A 12,658-nucleotide genomic window follows, 5' to 3' on the forward strand; every position below is an offset into this window, starting at 1 on the left:
CCACTGCTGAAGGGCAGCCTCCTGAGGCTGGGAGGCTGGCCACCTCCTTCCCAAGCTGCCCTCCACAAGCCCAGCAGCCCCACCACACCCCGCAGCTCCTTCTTTCCCTCCCACATCAGGAGACGTGACCAAGGCCATGCAGCAGCTTGGTGGCGGAGCTGGAGTTCACCCGTTTCGGCCTTCCCTGGCCTCTGACCCTCTCCTCTGTAGGGCTGGGGCCAGCCTGGCGTTGAGGAAAGCCACCGATTCCGTGGTTAGGGTGCCAGGGCCGGCTGGTCCCGCTCTGCCTGCGCGCTCTCAGCTCTCTGGGGCTGATGCTTGGAAGGGTCCCCTAAGGATGAGGCTGGTGATCTGGTGGGGACATGTAGGTGGGACCATGCAGCCTGGCCTGCCTCTCCCCGCGGCCCCACTCCCTCCGCGCAGAGCAGGACTGATGTCCTTGCCCGCTTCCCTGCACCTGGCAGCCCTCACTGCCAGCTCCTGGAGGCGCAGAGCTTTTGGGGAAAAATATTTGCAAAGCCCAGGCAGCTCCTTTGGGTGATGAGAGCGCAGGGGATGGCTGCTCATGTCAGTGCCTGCACTGTGACGGCCCCCGTGCGTTTGGGGACGTGGGGATCCCCTTCCCGAGGACAGCCCCTCACGCACCTGCCCGTCCTGCTCCCCGAGGCAGACCCGCAGGGAGGCGAAGCCGGCGTGCGAGCTCCTCCGGATGCCCCGCACCACACACGAGCTGATGCGCAGCTCGGTGCCAGCCGCCGCGCACCGCAGGAAATCCTCCTCCCGCAGCTCCTCCACCTTCCTCTGCTCGCCGCCGGGCAGCACCGCCAGGGAGCCCCGCTGGAAGTGGGGCAGCACGAAGGCCGTGCTGGCCGTGGGCAGCAGCATGGCCCAGAGCCCCCCGGTGCCGGCCGGGGCTCGGCACTGCCAGTACGCGACCGCGGGGCAGAGCGGCTGGGAGTAAAGCAACGCGTGGGACGGTGCTGTGGGGGTCAGCCCTGGGGAGGTGGAAATGTGGGCAGGCACCGGGGTGGGCACCGTGGGGACGGTCCCCGTGTCAGCAGGCTCCTCGCCTGTCCCCTGTGGGGAAGCCACCCTGGGAGGGGGCTGCGGAGGGGCAGCGCTGGTGGAAGGTGGAGGTGAGGGGCTGGGGGGCTCCGAGGGATTTGGTGTGGGTGGGGGGACACTGGCATCGTGCAGGCTGGCAGCTGCCCTGCTCAGCTTGCCCGTACCCACTGCCAGTCCGTAATACACCCGTGCCCTGGGGACACTGCCTGTGGGCAATGGGGTTACTGGGGGGAGCCCCCCGCCCAGCTCTGTGCCCCCTGCGCTCCCAGCCCCAGCTGGTGCCACCGGGCTGGCTGCAGACCAGAGCCCTGGCAGGGCCCCCACCACCCCTATCCCCATGTCCTGCCTGTCCCCGTGCTGCCTGCTGGGGGACATCCAGGCTGGGGCGTGCAGGCAGCTGCTGGCCCCGGGACAGCCTCGGGGGGTGCCCCAGCCCCTTCTGTAGGTGGCGGTGATGCCCGGGGGCTGTGGGCAGCCCCCTGCTGCCCCATCAGCAGTGCCTGTGGTGGAGCCGGGGTCCCTCGTGTGCCCAGGCAGGGCGCATCGTGCCCATGGCTGCTGGGTGCCCGCAGGAGCCACAGGCCTCACGCAGCGGGGTGGGTGCTGGGGCGAGGGGCAGGCAGCCCTGGGCCCCCCCGGCAGCACCCAGGCACCTGGAGCTGGTGTGGAGCCCCAGTGCCTGGGGCTGCCCGGGGCCGGCAGCGCCTTCCTCGCTGTCATCTCCCGCTTCTTCGGGGGCAGGCTGAGCCCCCCCGTGACGGTCCTGCTTTCGGCACCCTCCGGCAGCCCCCCTTCTTGGGACATTTTGTGGGGCTGCTGCGGGCAGGTCCCGGAGGCACTGCGTCACCCGTGGGGCTCGGCGAGCAGGAGCATCTAGGAGAGCACCAGGAGCAGGGTTACAGGGCTGGGAAGTGGTGGGGCTGGGCGCACAGCATCTGTGAGGCTGGCAATAATCCCATGCTGGTGACATCGGTCCCCGTGGCAGAGGAGCATCAGGCCCTGGGGGGATGCTGCCTCGGGGCTGGCTCGTCCCTGCACCCCTCGGGGCTGTAGGTGCTGCGGGGACAGGGTGGCACCTCAGGGGGAAGGGGCCAGGGCCAGGCTGGGCTGGCTCCATCCCCATCTCACCGTGACAGCTCGGGGCTCCCATGGGGGGTTTGGGGAGGGCTGACGGGGGGCAAGGGAAGCCCCTCCTAGGACTTGGGGCCGATGTGACCCGTAGTGGGTCAGGCAGTGGCACCAGGAGGCAGAACAGATGCAAGAGTGAGGTTGAGCCCCTTTGAAGTTGGGCAGGAGCTGCCTAAAAGCAGCAGGTTCAGCTGGTGCTGAGTTATTTCTCTGGCTTTCTGAATGCCAGCCGCAGGTCCCACCGCCCCCACTGTTCTCCCCTTGTGCTCGGCTCCCAGCCCTGGCTGGCTTCCCACGCCAGGGAAACCACACCAGCTCTTTTTACTTTCACGGGGGCTACACAAGCTGCAAGGGTTAGTGACAGAGCCCGGCCACTCAGGGATGCTCTTTTCTGCCATAATCATGATTTTTTTAATTTTTTTTTCTTTTTTTTTTTTTTTTTTTTTTTTTTTTTCCTGCACAGCAACAGCTTTAAAACTCAGCTGGCTTAATAGAAATGCAGCACAACTGGCCCCAAGCGGGTGATATCTCTGAGCTGGACATGCCTGCAGCAGCCCCCAGCCAGCACCAGGTGGGTGCTGTGCCCTCTGCAGCTGCTCTGCACCACTGCAGGGTGAGGGCACGGCCTGGCGAGGGGCTGCGGAGAGGCTGGGGGGAGCGGGATCTCTCTGCCCTGGTGCCCGGGACCAGCCTCGTTAGCCCTCGGAGCAGAGCTGTGCCATACCACCGTGAAGGGTGGGCAAAATGGGATGGGGTCTGCAACTTCCCTGCTGTCTGTGGGGCCAGGGGAGGACAGGAGCTTGGCAGGGACAGCCACCCTGGGTGCTCAGATGGGTGCAAAGCCACACACCCCCAGACCAGGTGACGTTCCCTCACCCTCCTGCTCACCCCAGCACGGCACTGCCGAGCTCCAGGCTCTCCCCCAAAGCACTTTGCTCCCCCAAACAGCTCGGACACCCCATTACCTCCTGCCTGGAGCCCCCCGCTCCCCATTCCCTGCCCCAAACCAGAGCCCCCCGCCTTGGCCGGGGGCCGGTGCAGCCCTTACCTGCTGGGGGGGCCAAGTGGGAGCCAGAGGGTGCGCGAGCCGCCCTGTCTGCCACGGCACCGGGGCGCACTGCGTGCGGTGGGGAAGGTCACCACGGGCCACGTGGGAGGCTGCCTTGTGCAGCGCTCCTGCTCTCACCGCCTCCTCCTGAGGCAGCCGCAGGAGGGGACGTGGGACCCTCCAGCTATGGGCTGCGGGGCCGTGGCCCCCCGACCTGAGCCCTCAGGGTGGGAAGGGGGCTGGGGATGGAGGTGGATGGGGACGCTGGTGGGCTGCACCCTCGGCACGGTGACCCCGTTGATGCTGCCATGTGGGAACCCACGGGGAGAGAGGGTGGCCCTGGGGACTCCTGCAAACAGCCCGTGGAGCTGGTGCTGCACGAGGGCTGGGCATCCCGGTGTGTCCTTGTTCCCAAAACCATCCCGGCAGCTCGGGGTCCCGACACCCACCCAGGCCCCGCTCAGCTGGCGGGGAAAGTGAGAGGAGGAGCAGCCGAAACAGCCTCCTCCAGCAGTGACATTTAAGCCACCTTCTCTGTCGCTGTGTTGTGGTTAAACACGGCTGGGTGAAAACACCTTCCCCGGCTTGGCAAAGCGCTGCTCACAGTCATCTGGGTACCGAGAGCCGGGGACGGCGGCGGGGAAGCACGCGGAGCTGCTGACGTTGGATGGGCGGCCGGGCCGGGGAAGCAGGGCTCACCGTGGGTGCCTGCCCCGTCACCCCGGTGTGGTCACACAGCCCCGGCCCCGAGGAGCTGAGGGATGCTCAGCACGGTGCTGAAGGCACCACGGGGCTGGGAGAGATGCTCGCAGCCAGGACCGCAGAGGAGAGGAGCTGCCTGCCCACCGTGCGAGGTAGGGATAGCTGCTTGTTTCTGCCCCGCTGCTTTTCACCAGCCTTTTGGTTCCTTCACGGCTTGGTTTTCCTCCTCTCTGGGCAGGAGGGGAGGAAGGGAGCGCTTCAAATGGGAAGATGCCATCGGGGATTGAAGTGTGGGAAGTGTGCATGCATGCTCACGTACGGACACAAACGCAAGGAGGTCTCAGTTCAGCCACAACAAGGTTTTATAGCTCACACCCGCACAAGGCAGCCCTCCAAAGCTGCTCGTGGCAGTGGTGTGGTGCTCTCCTCGGCAGGTCCCCGAGTGCGCTGGGCTCACCTCCTCGCCTGGTCTCCCCCCATGATGTGCCCAGCTGAATGAAGCACGTGGCAGTGCAGCCGTGTCCTGCTGCCGCCCACATCCAGCGGTCGGGCACGGGTAAATGTGGGTAAATCTCCCCCAGGGCTGTACCCGGACTGCTGGGCTTTGGCCCTACTCAGGTTCGCTTGCTGCCGGCTTGTGGGATGATGGAAGAAGGAACGGGATGACCCTCGACCTGCAGACCTGGCCCTGTGCCCTGTCCCTTCTGCGCTTCAGAGCTGCTCCGTGCACCCGCCCTGCCCCCAGGACCTGCTCGAGGACATCCATGGTCAGGTTGGCAGCTCCCCTGTCCCCACCCAGTCTCCTGGGCTGTCCCTGCCCAATTCCCTGGGCCCAGCCGGAGCAGAGGGGTCCTGCAGCTTTCCCATACCCCAGGAAGGGAATGGGAGCCCTGCTCCCAGCCACTTCTTGAGCTGTGTCACCCAAGCTGACTCCCCATTAAGCTGTGCCCCCCATTACGGGACCGTCCCTGGTCCCCTTTGCGCAGCTGGGCGCTGAGACCGGAGCTCTGGTGTCACAGAGGCGTGAGGTCACAGCCCTTGTCCTCGCTGCCACCATGAGCTCCGAGCACAACCCAGCCCTTGTCCCCCACTGCCGCTGCCCCAGCGCCTCACCCTGCGGCCCTACACTGCCATCTGAGGCCCCCAAAAAGGAGCCGGCTGCCCCTCAGGAGGTACAGCCCCACGGCATGGCACTGTGCCCCCCCAGGCCACCATCGTGGGGACATCCATGGGCAATGCCGTGGGCTGGGAGGAGCCCCCGCTGGGTTACCCGAATTACGCACCTCTGCCTTGTGGGGACATGTCCCCACGTCCCCAAAGGAGCCCAGGGAGTGCAAACCTGCGGTGATGCTTGCTGGGACGAGCTCGATGCCACCCTAACCCTAACCCCAGTCCTAACCCTAACCCTAGCCCTAACCCTAACCTGCCTCCTTGCCTTTCCCTCTCCCAGGCTGGAGACATGGGGGACCAGCCCTGCCCGCTGGGCAGCAGGGATCCAAAAAGCCATCTCCGCAAGGTAAGGGTCCCCGCGGCGGGGCTGCGCGGGGGGCTGCGGTGCTCGGGGTGCTCACCCTGCCCGCCCCGCTCCGCAGGTGCTGAAGGAGCTGTCGCTGCTCAGGCTGCTGAAGCGCACGAACCGCAGGATCCTGCGGCTGCATGCCGTGGCCGTGCAGTGCTGGCACTCGCTCGCAGCGCAGAGGCTGCCCGGCCTCCTGCCGGTCCCTCCCAGGTAGGTCGGGGGGGCAGAGGGGCCCCGCGCCCCCGGCCCTGCTTGTTTGCCACGCGAAGGCACAAATTTGGAGGGGTGAGGATGACCTAAAGGGGGATAAACCGCAGGGATGTGAATCAGAGGTGGGTTTGGGCTGGTCTGGGAGGGTGCCGGATTCAGCCGTACCGGAGGTTTCTGGGCTCAGGGCCAGCCTGGGGTTCACCAAACCGCCCCGTTCCCTGCACCCCATGGGCACTGCAGCCCATGGTGGCCTGGCACAGGCATTTCCCTGTGCTCCAGAGCCTCTCCCTCCGTGCTCCCTCCCTGTGGGCTGTTTGATGGGGCCGCGCTGAGCCATGCCCTGGTGCTGGCTGGGCTGCCCAGGGCAGGACAAATGTGCCCTTCTTCTTCTTGGATTTGGGCGCAGGATGTGCCACCTCACACCAAAGCCACAGGAGGTCACGGAGGAGGCCGTCGGCAGCCCGGCAACCAACGCCACCAGCAGCAAGGATGTGCCCATGGACCCCGAGACGGGGACCCCGCTGGGGGACCCCCAGCCACTCGCCAAGAACTGGGGGGCTGGCGAGGCCAAGAAGGACATGCTGGGGACCCTGCCCCAGCGCTTCCACTTGCCAGCCCCCAAAGTGCTCTGCCGGCCGTCGGCCCAGCGCTGGGTCAAACCCTGCTGCACCCGCTCCTGCGGCGAGAGCCTGGAGCAGGTGCTCACCATCCGCTACCCGCAGTGAGGGCGAGGCACCGCTGCCATCGGTACGAACCCCAACGTGCAGCGTGCCCTGCTGGCTGAGCGGGGGTCTTTCTGCCTCGGGGACCCCCATTAAGGCCCAGCTCGTTAGCGAGGTGGCCGTGCTGCTGGCTTTCCTTCCAGGGCTGCCGGAGGTTCGGGGCTGGGAGGAGCAGGAGGTGAGCTGCCAAGAGGAGGTCTGTGGGGCGACACACCGAGCCATTGCGCTGCGAATAAAGGGAGCGAGCTGTGTCTTCCTGACCCAGACGTTCTGCCCGAGAGTTGTGTTTGGTTTGGCATCCCGCTGCGTTTGCAGGTCGGTGGGTTCCACTTGCTTTGGATTTGAGGGGCTGGAGACGTCGGGGGTGATGCCCGTGTACAGAGGGGCTGGAAATCTTTCCTCCATGCACCCCATCACCAGGCACCAGCAAAAGCTATGCCCCTGCTGGGCTCGGGGACCAGCAGTCCCCAAGATGCCTGGCCAGGGTCAGGAGCCTTACACAGGCAGTTAGCAGCTGCAGGGCTCTGCTCCCCTGGGTTTCCTTCAGGGGAGCACGGCAGCATTTTCCCACCAGCCTCGCAGGCAAAACCCCAGCTATCCCCATCTCTCCAGCCTGGAAAAGGAGAGAAAACTGTCGCCCATCTCCTACGCGAGGAGGTGGTGGGCTGATCCACCAGCAGGATTAATGGGCCACTGGTGTGGCAGAGCTGTCACCAGGCTGTGAGCTGGGACGTGCCCAGCCCCCAGAGCGATGTCACCAAAGCTGCCAGGAAACCTTCCGCTCCCATTTCGGCTGGAGTAAAGGAAAGTGGCTCGCTGGCCAAGAGCCAGGGCCAGGCTGTAAGGATGCAAAATGCCGTACGGTCCCCTTCAGGATATTGCAGCGATGGGAATTGCCGGTGCCAGGATCAACAAAGTCTTATAGCTGTAGGTGCTGAAGTTTAAGGCTTTGAACCTACACGCACTTTGGTCTTTGTTTAACGTTTGGCCTTGGTTTACCCTGCGAAATTACAAGTGGCGGCCGGGCCCGGGGGCGAGCGCAGAAAGCAAAAAGCGTGGAGCAGGAGCACGAGGAGGGAGCACGGCCCCGCGGCACCCCGTGTCCTGCCCGGATTGCTGCTGCTGGGGGGCAGCGGGGTCCTCATGCCCTGAGGCCAAGAGCCGGGAGCTGCAGCTCCGGGGGGTGCGGGGCGGGGGGGGGCTCTCGGGGCTTCCTCGGCAGCGAGGGGGGCGAGCCCAGCACGGGGCACTCGGGGCGCACGGGTCGGGGGTGCGGAGCGCGGCTGGGGAGGGATGGAGGGAAGGAGGGAAGGAGGGAAGGAGGGATGGAGGGAGGGAGAGAGGGATGGAGGGAGAGAGGGATGGAGGGAGGGAGAGAGGGATGGAGGGAGAGAGGGATGGAGGGAGGGAGAGAGGGATGGAGGGAGAGAGGGATGGAGGGAGGGAGAGAGGGATGGAGGGAGAGAGGGATGGAGGGAGGGAGAGAGGGATGGAGGGAGGGGGGTGAAGGGAGGGATGGAGAGAAGGAGGGAGGGATGGAGGGAGGGACGGGACGGGTTTCGGAATCCAGAAAAGGGGCAGGGCGACCCCAGCCGGGGGCTGTGCGAAACCAGCCGGGGGAGGTCCGAAAGGGTCGGGCTGGGGGCTGGGGGGTGCCTCCCGCCCCCCCAGGCTCTGCCCCGGCAGCCGCGCAGATCCGGGGGGCGCTGCCCCAGGGGCGCGACGAGGAGCCGGGCTGCCCCCCTCCAGGTGCTCATTAGCGGCGGTCCGGCCCCCTCATTAATTAACCGTGGTCAAAGCCGCTAATTAGCTGCGGCCGGAGCTGGGGCGGGGAGCGCTGGCGGCCATGGGGGGCACTGGCACGGGATTGGGATTGGGATTGGGATTGGGATTCGGACTGGGGTTGCGGGATGGGGCAGCGGCGGGGCACGGCCGTGCTGCTCGTCCTGCTCGTCGCCCTGGGTAAGGCTGCGACCCCCGGCGGGTGGTGGGTGCTGCCCCGGCTGGGGTTTGGGTGCTGGAGCTGGGGAGGTGCTGCCCGGGCTGGGTTTGGGGGCTCTGGGCAGGGGCAGTGTCCCGTGCTGGTGTGTGGGGTGTGCAGGGGGGGGTGCTGGTGGGGGTCCCCTGCCTCTTGTCCGTGTCGTTGTCCTGTGGTTTTTCTCTGGGGGCTCCTCGCAGGCTGTGCCCCCCTGTTCCTGTCCTCAGCTAGAGCAGGGCAGGCAGGGGGGGGGAGGCACCCAGGCTGCCCCCCACATCATCTCTCTGACCCCCCCCCCCCCCCCCCCCCTCCAAACTGGCAGGGCTGGGAAATAAGCAATGGGTGCGTGGTTTGCATGCATCCCGCTCAGAACGGGGAGCTCGCCCTGCCCTGGTGGCCCAGGGCTGCCCGGGTCGCCCCAGGAGGGAGGTGGGCACCGTCCCCAAAGGTCTCTGAGCTTGTTCTGTCCCCTCGGTGGCTGGCAGGGCACCGGGTGCTGGGCACCACGTGCACGGATGTCTACCGAGGCTTCTCGGACTGTGTCCTGAAACTGGGGGAGAACATGGCCACATACGAGGAGGAGGAGAGCATTGAGCCCCAGGGGCTGCACCGGGTCTGTGGGTGAGTACGGCCCCGTGCCTGGACCCCCTGTGTGTCCCACCCTGTGGGGAAGGTCTCTGGGGGGGTGGGATGGGGCCCCAGACCCTCACAGGCTCCCCACCAGCACTGAGAGGACAGGGACTGGGTGACTGGGGGCGCACATCCAGCACCCCTCCGTGCTGCTGTGTGCCTGGATCCCTCCGTGCACACACCCTGCCTCCCTCCGACCCCAAACACAGGGAGAGCTCCCTGCATCCATCCACCTCCGGGCAGAGCCTGCATCCCCAGCCCTTAAAAATAGCTCCAGCCCCCAGGACATGCACCGTGACCCCCTGCGGGTGTGGGGCTGGCAGAACTCGACCCGGACCCTCAAGTGTTTGGATGGAAACACCAGGACCTGGCTGCGGGAGGCAGGCTGCCTCCAGCTAGGTGCTGCAGCCCCGGGCAGGCTCGCTGCCTCCCTCCCTTCCCAACCCATCATCTTTCAGGCTGGAATTGCCACCTGCCCCTGGTATTTTGTGTGACTGCAGTGCTGGGAGGATGTTAACTGTAGGAGACCCAGAATAGTAATGAAAGAGGTAAAAGAACCGAGAGCTAACTACCCTCAGTGCTTTCATTTCTAATTATTTGCTTTGGGGATGCGTTCCCCCGACAGAAACCCTGCTGATGGGGAGCTGGCTGTGTCCTGCTCCTTCTTGCCTCCTTCTCCACCGGACAACCTAGGATGAAATGCCTCCCTGGGATGCAGTGGGAGGCAGGGCTGAAATGGGAACTGCTTTTTCTAGGCTGTGATGTGTGTGGCTCCTTGGTATCAGATAATAGCCGTGTGTGTGGCTCAGCATGTGCTTGGGGGGCTGCCGGAGGCATGATTGCTCTCTGCTGAAACTCACAGCTCCCGCTCAAATGAAGTGTAAGAGGAGGTTTTCAACAGGCTCTGGGGCACTAAATAGGAAAGAACAGGACCTGGGAACTGGGGCTCAGGATGGGACCTTCCTGGACAAGCCGACTCCTTGTGCTGGTCCTGGTGGGCAGGTGGCGGTGCGTGGCAAGCTGGGCTCGCTGTGGCTGGAGGAAAAAGATGAAGTCCCATTTTCCTGCCAGGAAATATTTCTGAGTTATGGCCTTTAACCCCTTCCCTCCTCAGCCGCCACCTGCCTGCCCACGGAAGGCACCGTGCTCCCCTCCCTGGGAGCGTGGGTCAGGGATGGAGATGGGGATGAGAGGCGGCGTGGTGTCGGGGGTGTCGCCACCTCGGCTCTGCGTGCGCGGTGCTTCCCTGCCCGACCGCAGCCTGACCAGATGGAGGCTGTGAAGGGTGAAGGACCGGGGACTGCGATCCCTGCTGAAAGCAGAAGCAGGCTGGAGCTGCTTCTCCCAGCCACGTTTTGCCCAAATATTTAAGCCAGGCTAAACCCTCTCCTGGCAGAGCTGCCTGCTGCCGGCCCGGGGCAGCAGCAGCAGGTCAGGAGCGAACGCGAGGGGTTGCCTGGATTGGCACCGGGCTCTCATTATCTCGGGATATTTATTCTGCCACAGTGACTCTGTTTAATGAACTCGATCACAGCTGGTGTTTTGATGTAAGCCTGGTAAGAAAACTAAATAAAGGAAGTGCTCCTGCCTGCCTGGACAAAGGTGTCATCTCCAGCACAGGGTGCTGAGACCGAAACAAGCTGCCCCTTCCCGCGCAGGGTCCGTTTGGCTCCCGTCCATCCCAAAGGACCCCGCGGCGAGCTGGTGGCCCAGTGGGGGCAGAGCAATTGCTCTCCTCATTGGAAGAAGTCACGGGGGAAGGTTAGCAGCAAGCAGGCTCAGAGCCTTGTCTGTCCCTTGGCAAAATCCTTGTTGAGGAGGGAAACTGCGACTTCAAACCACGCTGGGAGATCTGTGCCAGGTCGGCAGCGCTGGGGTCTTGACTGCAGGTGCTGCAGGTCCCTGGGGGCTGTAATCGCCCTCGCTAACAAACCTGATTCAGGAGGAGTTGCCAGGCTTGCTTCTCTGGAGGAGAGGAGGGTCCATAGCGTTTGGAGACTTCCAGACTCCAGCTGGTTTGTTTTGTGGGTTTGTGTCTCCGAAGCGGGGACCTTGCCTGCGAATCCAGCTGCGCTGGGACGCGGCCGTGCTGCCGTGCACGCTGCAGCCTCCCAGGCTGTTGGTCCCCTCCCTGCCAGATCGCTGCAGTCACAGCAGCCGTTGGGTAGTCAGGAACTGAGCCTAACACTCCACGAGCCTCAAACACTCAGCAGCCACCCCCCAAAAAACCCAAACAGAACCCAGGCAGGGGGAGCCGCTTCTGGTCCCTCCCGGAGCAGGGCAGGGAGACGTGGCTCAGCCTGGTGCCCGCTGTCCTTGCCTGCGGGCAGCTGCAGGGCAGGGAACTCATTGGAAACAGCTCAAAAGCAGCTTGTCCACCACCCCCTGGTTTCTTTGTCAATGGTAAGAGGGAGATCTGGGGAAGGAGAAAGCCCTGAGAGATCTGGATAGAAGCAGCAGGGTCGGTTCTGGAGGCTGCTGGCACCCGCTGCACCTTTTCTAGACCCGTGCCTATTTTGTGTTTCTGTTTCTGGAGCTCCTCAGAAGTCTCTTGCCATTGAATGGCTTCTGTTTGTGCAGGATAATACTGAGATAAATAGAGGTGTCTAATGAGAACACAGTTCCCCAGCCTCTGCTGATATGTTACTTATAAATCCACAAGAGGCTGCAGGAGCCGTTGTTCTCCTTTCCGTGCCTGTGTTTTGCCCCGAATCAGCCTGAAGAAAGCCATAAATTAAGTGCGCGGGGCCTTTGACCGCAGTTTCAGATGTTCAGGGTGCTCAGTGCTGAAAGGAAACACATTGATGAAAAATAATGGATTTTACTGACTTGCAAGGGGAAAAAAAAATAATAACTTCAGTGATGTTTGGAATTTTAGCCAAGATGCTCTGAGAGACTGCAGCGGGAATGGGTAACGGTGTGGGGAAGGAGAAAGAGCAGTGGAGGGCTGTAGGGCCAGGCTCCTCGCGTGGCTCCTGGCGAGCTGTTCTCACCCCGCAGCTGGACAGTTCCTCCAAAAATCTGACGCTGCAGCTGCTTGCAGGGCCAGCACAGGGCAGCGGGACTCTGCCTGGCTCCTTGGCCTCCCCAGACAAAGGGACTGACGGTGGTGTCTCTGGGCTGCAGGTACTGGGATGAATTTCACATCTGTGCCCTGACGGTGCTCTGGGAGTGCCAGAAGGAAGCGGCGGCTGTCTGGGAGATGCTGAGGAGGGAGGCCCAGAAGGTCAAGTTTCGAGGCAGCTTGTTTGACCTCTGCAGCCCCAGCACGGCCCAGAGCTCTGCCTGGACCCAGGTTCCCAAAGCTTCTGTCCTCGGCATCCCCCTCATCGTCACTTGGCTGAACTCAGGACCCGCAGCTCTGTAAGTACCGCAACAGAGGTGGGGGCAGCACGTCGTGGCACCTTTCTGATCACTTTCTTCTCCAAACCCTTGAGGACTGCAGGGTGTGGTGCTCAGTGAACGCTCAGCGCTGTCCCGTATCTGAGACATGGAGGAGCCCGGCAGCATCTTGTGGGTTTTGTTGTTCCTCTGTAATTTGGGATAATGCTTGTCCCCTTTTGCCTCAAGGCACAGGCATGGCTCTGGCTGCCTGCAGAATTTGTGGACTGTACACGTGGGATGGAGGACTTGGGGAAAAATGGGAAATTGCCTGT

General features: G+C 63.9%; 2 protein-coding genes across 4 annotated transcripts; both read left to right on the plus strand.

Moving 5' to 3' along the window:
• Positions 1-2,654: 2,654 nt before the first annotated feature.
• On the plus strand, positions 2,655-6,531 carry TP53TG5 (TP53 target 5). 3 transcript variants are annotated; one of them, XR_004778892.2, is made up of 5 exons: positions 2,655-2,764; positions 4,525-4,715; positions 5,394-5,459; positions 5,536-5,672; positions 6,079-6,531. XR_004778892.2 is itself a non-coding variant. In XM_035548325.2 (4 exons), the coding sequence occupies exons 2-4, from the start codon at positions 5,403-5,405 to the stop codon at positions 6,395-6,397; spliced, it is 513 nt and encodes a 170-aa protein (XP_035404218.1). In that variant the 5' UTR covers positions 2,677-4,715; positions 5,394-5,402; the 3' UTR covers positions 6,398-6,531. The 3 variants fall into 3 exon arrangements, 1 of the variants encoding a protein (XP_035404218.1); XR_004778891.2 differs by having other exon boundaries at positions 2,676-4,095; XM_035548325.2 differs by having other exon boundaries at positions 2,677-4,715.
• A 1,773-nt stretch (positions 6,532-8,304) lies between these two features.
• On the plus strand, positions 8,305-12,369 carry LOC126913508 (neuritin-like). The gene is made up of 3 exons (XM_050714087.1): positions 8,305-8,356; positions 8,858-8,993; positions 12,129-12,369. Exons 1-3 carry the CDS (start codon positions 8,305-8,307, stop codon positions 12,367-12,369), a joined length of 429 nt encoding a protein of 142 aa, XP_050570044.1.
• The last annotated feature ends 289 nt before the right edge of the window (positions 12,370-12,658 follow it).

The sequence above is a fragment of the Cygnus atratus genome, chromosome 16 (assembly GCF_013377495.2).
Source record: "Cygnus atratus isolate AKBS03 ecotype Queensland, Australia chromosome 16, CAtr_DNAZoo_HiC_assembly, whole genome shotgun sequence".
NCBI classification, from domain to species: Eukaryota; Metazoa; Chordata; class Aves; order Anseriformes; family Anatidae; genus Cygnus; species Cygnus atratus.

What these genes read in the sequence shown, in the direction of transcription:
- TP53TG5 (XM_035548325.2), top strand. Translation starts at nt 5,403, where the DNA reads ATGGGGGACCAGCCCTGCCCGCTGGGCAGCAGGGATCCAAAAAGCCAT. An exon ending in CAAAAAGCCATCTCCGCAAG is followed by an intron (nt 5,460 to 5,535) that starts GTAAGGGTCCCC and finishes CCCGCTCCGCAG; the next exon opens with GTGCTGAAGGAGCTGTCGCT. An exon ending in CTCCTGCCGGTCCCTCCCAG is followed by an intron (nt 5,673 to 6,078) that starts GTAGGTCGGGGG and finishes ATTTGGGCGCAG; the next exon opens with GATGTGCCACCTCACACCAA.
- LOC126913508 (XM_050714087.1), top strand. Translation starts at nt 8,305, where the DNA reads ATGGGGCAGCGGCGGGGCACGGCCGTGCTGCTCGTCCTGCTCGTCGCC. An exon ending in CGTCCTGCTCGTCGCCCTGG is followed by an intron (nt 8,357 to 8,857) that starts GTAAGGCTGCGA and finishes GGTGGCTGGCAG; the next exon opens with GGCACCGGGTGCTGGGCACC. An exon ending in GGGCTGCACCGGGTCTGTGG is followed by an intron (nt 8,994 to 12,128) that starts GTGAGTACGGCC and finishes TCTGGGCTGCAG; the next exon opens with GTACTGGGATGAATTTCACA.